The sequence below is a fragment of the Hippocampus bargibanti genome, linkage group LG07 (genome assembly GCF_051943395.1).
Source record: "Hippocampus bargibanti isolate YZ-2025 linkage group LG07, ASM5194339v1, whole genome shotgun sequence".
Taxonomy (NCBI): Eukaryota; Metazoa; Chordata; class Actinopteri; order Syngnathiformes; family Syngnathidae; genus Hippocampus; species Hippocampus bargibanti.
In genome coordinates, this window is record NC_142740.1 from 13617700 (window position 1) to 13625199 (window position 7500).

The 7500-nt window shown below is 40.4% G+C and overlaps 2 protein-coding genes across 2 annotated transcripts in view; both read right to left on the bottom strand.

Annotated features, from left to right (window-relative positions):
* The window catches only part of acer1 (alkaline ceramidase 1), an 8663-nt gene extending 6962 nt beyond the window's left edge, over positions 1–1701 (bottom strand). Inside the window, exon 1 of the mRNA XM_088999839.1 lies at positions 508–1701. Coding sequence (XP_088855965.1) covers positions 508–514 — 7 coding nt within the window. The 5' untranslated portion in view covers positions 515–1701. The remainder of the gene's footprint in view (positions 1–507) is intronic.
* A 126-nt stretch (positions 1702–1827) lies between these two features.
* myo1f (myosin IF) overlaps positions 1828–7500 on the bottom strand; it is a 25871-nt gene continuing 20198 nt past the window's right edge. Inside the window, exons 26-28 of the mRNA XM_088999838.1 lie at positions 6036–6237; positions 5130–5290; positions 1828–3202 (exon numbers count right to left, since the gene is read on the bottom strand). Of these exons, the coding sequence (XP_088855964.1) occupies positions 3126–3202; positions 5130–5290; positions 6036–6237 (440 nt within the window). The 3' untranslated portion in view covers positions 1828–3125. The remainder of the gene's footprint in view (positions 3203–5129; positions 5291–6035; positions 6238–7500) is intronic.

Consider the following 7500-nt stretch of genomic DNA (forward strand, 5'->3'; position numbering starts at 1 on the left):
ATAGCAATATATTAATTCATTCATTTTGCGGTAAGCTTTAGAATAATAATAATAATAATAATAATAATAATAATAATAATAATAATAATAATAATAATAATAATAATAATGATAATAATAATAATAATAAGCATCTTTCAAAAGTCTAAAGGACACTTTATCCTCTTTAGGATTATGGGGGTGCTGGAGCCTATCCCAGCTGTCTTCAAACAGTAAGCAGGGGATACCCTGAACGGGTACACAAAGTATTTTTGTCTTAAAATAAAAAAAGAAACACTGTACAGAGCATTTTCACTCAGTATGGTTCAGTAGAAAGTCAAAATGATGTAAAAGTAAAACCGATTGGAATAGACACACATTTTTGTACTACTACTACTTTGTATCTACTGTATTTTGCTAAGATGGATGAGATTCAGTTTGTGGCTCCCTATTTTAGTTTAACGTGACAGCACCAATATGCAATACTGGAAACCTCTTGTAATACAGTGTTGGAAAAATTTTACCTACCTCCCATGTCCAACTCCTTGCTTCCAGTGCGTCCAGTTTAGAAGTGCTGCAAGGTTCCAGGTGAGTCAACAGGTGAATTTTGGCAGGGTGGAGCATCAAAAGGCTTGCAATCCTGTCGCACCAGACTGTGACATCACTGACGATTATGTGTCGCATTTTAATGGTGCTAGACAATCCATGTGGAAGGACGAAGTAGCACCCACCACCTTCCTTTTAAGGTTTATTTGCTGGACAGTATTGTCAGGTAAACCCACTGATGAGAAAAGTAACAGGTGCGGTAGCACGTCTCTGTACCATTCTTTGTGAGGAAAGGAGGATCAACCGGTCCATCTGCTTCTTCCCCTGTATGTGCACGTGTGTGTGTGTGCGTGTGTGTGCGTGTGCGTGTACATGTGTGTGTGTTTGTGTGTGTGTGTATTTCTCATGTTGATGTACATTTAAAATCTATTACATAGCAATTTGAATCCCCTAAACATACTTCATAAAATGAACAAACATTTAACTCATTCACTGCCAAAGATCAGCAAAAATGTGTCCACGCCAGGGTTTTTGTCATTGTCACTCAAATTCCAGGACCCACAGAATATTGAGTTTTCGGACTACATAAACATTCAATGCAGCATAAGAAAGCTTAGACTCTCTTCTTTCATCAGAAAAAAATAGTTATTTCCAAAATTAGATGGGTCTGGAGTTATATGAGCTTGAAATGAGGGTGGCTGTCCAAAATACAATGCAATACATACAGATTTGGTTTATATGGCGCTTTAACAACAGCTGTAGCTGGAACAAAACGCTGACATGGAAAAAAGGAAATGCTTCCCCCTTGTGGAAGGGAAAAACATCGCAAGAAGTCTCGCCACCGCTTTATCAGCAAACAAGCAGGAAAAAAAGCCCAAACTAATTCGGGAATGGCGCTCAGTATGATATTGTCAATTCTCAAATACATTCGTCAATGGCAGTGAATGAGTTAAACACAACCCAAATTTGTTTTTGCTCTGATTTTTCATGAGCTGGGCTTGGACTTGAGCACCAAACACGCTCTGTTTGTACACTAAAGGGCGATTACTCTCAGATATTGCTTTAAAAAAAGATGTGCCTAAATATATTGGTGAGCAATTCATGCACACGTTGCAGAGATATTCCTCCAATCTACGTGTGTGTTTTCAAGATGCGGAATAGATAGCATGTACAGTTGTGCCTTGGCTACTCACAATCAAAAGCCTTTTCCAAATGTACAGCTTTTACAACATTGAGAGGGCCTGGGCGTCATGAAGCCAGGCAAGATCTGCGGTGAACACCATTTGTCTCATGCATCTATCATGGGTGTTACATTTTTCACTCATTGTTGTAACAAATGTATTTTATTGAGAGGAGGTGAAACACAAAGGCGCCACAAACAGCCCTCTGCAAAAGGCTTTAAAGGACAACCGACACCATTTTTTGTTTCTTAACTGACATCAGAAAAACGTTTTATAGCATCTAAAATACCCAAAACACACAGGCTGATATTTTTTGTCAAATGAAAAACACCAATAAAAATGATTTAAAGTGTACAAAAACTACTACAAATTGAACCCGAAAGTGGCCAGTTTCAGAAGGTCCCGCCCCCTTGTTCATGATGTCACGCCAAGACGTCTTGCCTGGCTCGAGAATCAAAACAATGGCTTCAGATTCGGAGAAGATGCTTTCTTGTTACTCATCCAGTTATGAATATGATTCAAAAAGTTCTGAAGAGGAAAGCATAAATGTTTGCAATCGATTAAAGGAGTCCTCCCATATCAATTCGAGCCGTCAACGACAGCAATGTAGCATCCAGAAAATGCATAAGATGGCGCCCAAGCTCCGTTGGAAATGGGATGATTTGTCTGCTGGGAATTTGTGTCAACTAGTATCAAACAGTAGTCTTGGTGCCACACACGATTCACCATCGCGTTATTTCTGTGTTTTCCTTCTAATTTCACCATCAACACGGATCAACACAAAGTTTTCAGGCCAAACAAAGTACCGGAAAATGCATTGTGTGTCACTTTCTCGGTCAGGGGCGTTCCAAACGTGACGTCACGTGGGGATCGTTATCAACTCGAAAACAAGACTTCCTGAATATTCAGTGCGAGTCTTAAAACATAAAATATACATATATGCGATGGAATCTTTGTAAAATACGCTCAGTAGAAGTCATTTGAAGTGATTTTACAAATTATGGACACAACTTGTCCAGAGGCGTCGGTTGTCCTTTAATATAGCCTCCGATTATGTCTATTGTTAAAATGTTAGGTTAATCTTTTCATCATTAAAAACACAAACAATGGAATCCAACACAAAGTATGAATGTAAACAGTGTTGACACCTTAATGCAATGCAGCAATTAGGCTCATCTTACTTAATGTCCTGTAACTGAAGCTTAAGTCCATTGAAAGCTGAAAGGCAGGTATCAAGGCAACTGGGGGCTAGTCGTCAAAGATCTTGTTGCTGAGTCATTTTGAACAAGATAGTTCCACACAACAACACAAATGAAATCTAACACGTGTATGTTTTAACTGTTGAGAACAGAATGACACTGCCTTCGGGCTCCTGAACACGACTCAACCAGGTTAAGCTTCCTTAACAATCAGTCCCAGTTAAATCTTTTCCACATAGTTACCAGGGAAGAGACCTTCTTTTCCTCGAATTCTGCCGGTCCACCATCCTGATGGATCTGTAAAATGAAACAACACAATTATCCTAACTATGTCAGCTAACTCAACTTTTTTTGATAGAGTACTTGAAAAGGAATTATTGCTGCACATCTCATATATGCACTCCTCACAAATGATTGGATTTGAAATGTCAGGATGACGAACCCAATATCTACTGCAGCATTGTCATTCACCAAACATTTTAACTCATTCACTGCCACTCGATGTGCAAAAATGTTTCCTCTGCAGTGCCAGGGTTTTTGTTATTGTCAGTCGAATTCCGTGACCCACACAATATTAAGTTTTAGGAACTACATAAACATTCAATGCACTGTACATGTGAGTGAACACTGGCGCGTGTGGCTGCCGCTGCTCACGCGCAGAAAAACTTATCCTGTGACTGTAAAGCAGGGGTGTCCAAAGTCGGTCCTCGAGGGCCGCTGTCCTGCCTGTTTCCCAGCTCTCCCAGGAGCAACACACCTGATTCAAATGATCAGATCATCAGCCAGCTCTGAAGCAGCATCAAAATGGTCCTGATGATTTGAATCAGGTGCGTTGCTCCTGGGAGAGCTGGAAAACAGGCAGGACAGCGGCCCTCGAGGACCTACTTTGGACACCCCTGCTGTAAAGTGACCTTGAGCGTTTTGAAAGGCGCTTATAAATGAAATAGATTATTATAAGAAACCGTAGACTCTCTTCTTTCATCAAAAAATAGTTAATTGTTAAATTATATGAGTCAGGACTTATATGAGCTTGAAATGAGGGTGACTGTCCAAAATACAATGCAATACACACATATTGGTTTATATAGTGCTTGAACAACAGCTGAAGCTAGAACAAAGCACTAACATGGAAAAAAGGGAAATGCTGCCCCTTTGTGGAAAGCAAAAAACATCGCCAAAAGGTCTGGCCAGCGCTCTATTGGCACTCCAGCAAGAATAACCAAAACCCGAACAAATTCGGCAATGGTGCTCTACGTTATATTTTCAATTCCCGAAAAAAATTCGTGAATGGCAGTGAATGAGTTTATACACATGTCCAAGTTCCAACTATTCCAAATTCCAGTGCTTTGTGCTTTTTAAAGGTCCACTTTAAAGGACAACCGACGTCACTTTTTTGTTTCCTAACTGACATCAGAAAAACGTTTTATAGCATCTAAAATACCCAAAACACGCAGGCTGATATTTTTAGTCAAATGAAAAACACCAATAAAAATGACTTAAAGTGTCCAAAATCTGCAAAAAATTGAGCTGCGAATTGGGCATTTTCAGAAAGTCCCGTCCCTAGTTCGTGACGTCACGCCAAGACGTCTTGCATTGCTTGTGAATCAAAACAATGGCTTCAGATTTGGAGAATATGCTTTTTTGATACACATCCAGTTATGAATATGATTCAAATAGTTCTGAAGAGGAAAGCATACATGTTTGCAATCAATTAAAGAATTTATTCCATGCCATCTTGAGGCAACATTGGGGGGAAATGTCTCACCCAAATAGAGGCAGAAAATGGCCACAGATTTCCTGGGAGTAATGAATCAGCCCGTTTCCACAGGCTGATAAATTCCTTACATGGAGCTTGGACGCCCTCTTCTGGCGCAACACGAGGTTTTCAGACCAAACAAGCATTGACGTGATGGGAGTACTTCTACAATGTGTCCTTTTTTTTTTCGGTCAGGGGCGTTCCTTCAGTGACGTCACGTACAGACTCGTCACCAACTCAAAAACAAGACTTCCGGAATATTCAGCACGAGTCTTAAAACGTAAAATATAGGTATATGCGGTGGAATCTTTGTAAAATACGCTCAGTAGAAGTCATTTGAAGCCATTTTACAAATTATGGACACAGCTTGTCCGCAGACGTCGGTTGTCCTTTAAGTAAATCTGCAAGGCCTAACTTGTAGCGGTGTAGATAACATTATGCCACACTCTTTCATTTTACTCCACACACCTTCTTTGACAAGGTCAAACACATCATTGAACTCGAAGCTGATCTCGTCGGTGTCCTGGCCAATGTACTGATATAAGGCCCGACAGCGGGGTCCCTGAGGGCGAGGCTGAGGTTTAGGAGCAGGAGGGGGCCGCTGACCAATGCTCTGCTTCCTTTGTTTCCTGGCAGTGTGAAAGAGATGAAAGAGAGAGAGATCGATAGAGAGAGAGGGAAAGAGAGAAAGAGAGAAAGAGAGGGTGAGAGAGGCAGAGAGAGACAGAGAGAGGGAGAGAAACATGACAATTTTTCGACAAATATTGTCTCTATGGAGCAGATGCTTCGTTTCATCTTTCCCATTTCATGTTGACAATTATGTGCTTTGGGCAATTACCGACAACGAATTGCCATGAATGAAAAAGTAAATATTCCTGCCCGGATGAACATGCATGCCTCATGTGACATTTCTGGCTGCATTTTAAATCTGCATCCTAAACATTAGCTTTGGTCTCTTAACACTTAAGAGCTGCAGATGGCAGGAAAATGAAAACCTATTTAACTTCAAAGTTAAAATGGAATTATTGGGCTCCTAATATTATGTGTCCTTAATTGGTCACCATTTCCCTTGAAATAATGACCATTTTACATATAAATATTAAATATTGATCTAAAATCAGTCCACCTTGCAGCCCCATCGAATTTTGTCGTGAATTAAAACCAATAACCAGGGAAACGGCTGACAAGAATGAATATGAATAGAATTTTAACTTTCATTTATTTACTTTTGTAATTCATTGCTATTATTTTTTTCATAAATTAATTACACTATAGTTAGAGTTGAACATTACAAGTGTTTACTTACCAGATGACAAAATATTTTTTAAGATGCCAAATATGTGTCATTATGTTGTCATTTTCAACTTTTCTCACCCTGACATGCCTCCATCAGGCACGTTAAGGAAGTCCATGTTGCCCTGGTTACCGTGGTTGTGGCTTAGGATCCGGGGTGCTTTCTGAAAGCCCAGTTTGGGCAGGGCTGTTTGAGGAGGTCTGCTCTGTTTCTGCGGTGACGAATACATAATATCCGATTGTTTGGGTACTCCAGAGAACTTGGTCGCTCCATTTTGATGTGCTGTGGAAAAATGGAGTAGTTGCATGACCACTCTTCCTAATAACAGATAACAAGCTGCAGTGGTGCATTGATCTATGAGTTAAATTCCACCCGTGGGGCGGGCCGGTAGTCGAATGGTTAGCACACCGGCTTCACAGTGTAGAGGTCGCCGGTTCGCGTTCCACCCCGGCCTTCCTGTGTGCTGTTTGCATGTTCTCCCCGGGCCTGCGTGGGTTATCTCCGGGTCCTCCGGTTTCCTCCCACATTCCAAAAACTCAAATCCCAAATCATCTGTGCTGTCATGCATATCATATTTGCATATTAGCATATTTGACATCTCATGCATATTAGCATATTTGACAATAAAGCTGACTTTCCCTACTGAGAATAATTGCTCCCCCCCCCAAAAAAAAAACACCAAATATTTTTGCAGTGTGTATTTTGACAAGAAAAATAGCACTACACAGCATCGTTTTCAATCCTTAATTTACCCAGTGAGAAAAATCTCAGGGCATAACACCAAGCTATATTGACATTAGGTGTACAGTAATCCCTTGCTAATTCCCGGTTCGATTACCACGGTTCTTGATGCATAGCGGAACCCAAAAAATAAAAAAGCCACAGTACCGTACTGTAAAACAACAGCGGGTCACATCGAGTAGCATACAGCATTCATTAGCTTTTTTTATGTATTCATCCATTTTGAGGAATTACTGTGCTGTAATTGCACAAAACCGAACGTTAGTTACCAAAAACATCGATTTCATTTGGCCACACCTGACATTGAGTCGACGATTAAAGTACAATACATTTTCATCACTTTGCTCACTGTACATTAATTGTCTTGACTTTGTTTACATTCATTTGATGCCACACGGTTAAATCGGGTTTTTGTTTTCTCATTTGTTTTCGTGCTGACTCGGGCCGAAGCTGATTGGCCGAGAGATGACACTACTGGGCAGCATTCAACCTACCTGAATGCTTTTCCCTCCTCCTGTTCCCGCTTGCGTTAGTTCAGTTTACGTACTGTACGTATTCTCGTATTTTCATTCGTACTTAAGATGACAATCGTTCCTAAACGCCCAGTGCCTTGAAAATCATCCAGTGAACCAAAAAAGGAGAGGAACATGATGACAGTGAGCAAAAAGTAAAATTACTTTACAAACTGAGGGAAGGCGAAAGTTATGCAGCTGTTGCACGCCATGATAACGTTAATGAATCTATGGTGTGTTACATTAAGAAAGACGAGACCTGTAAATAACACTGTATACTGTATGTTGATAG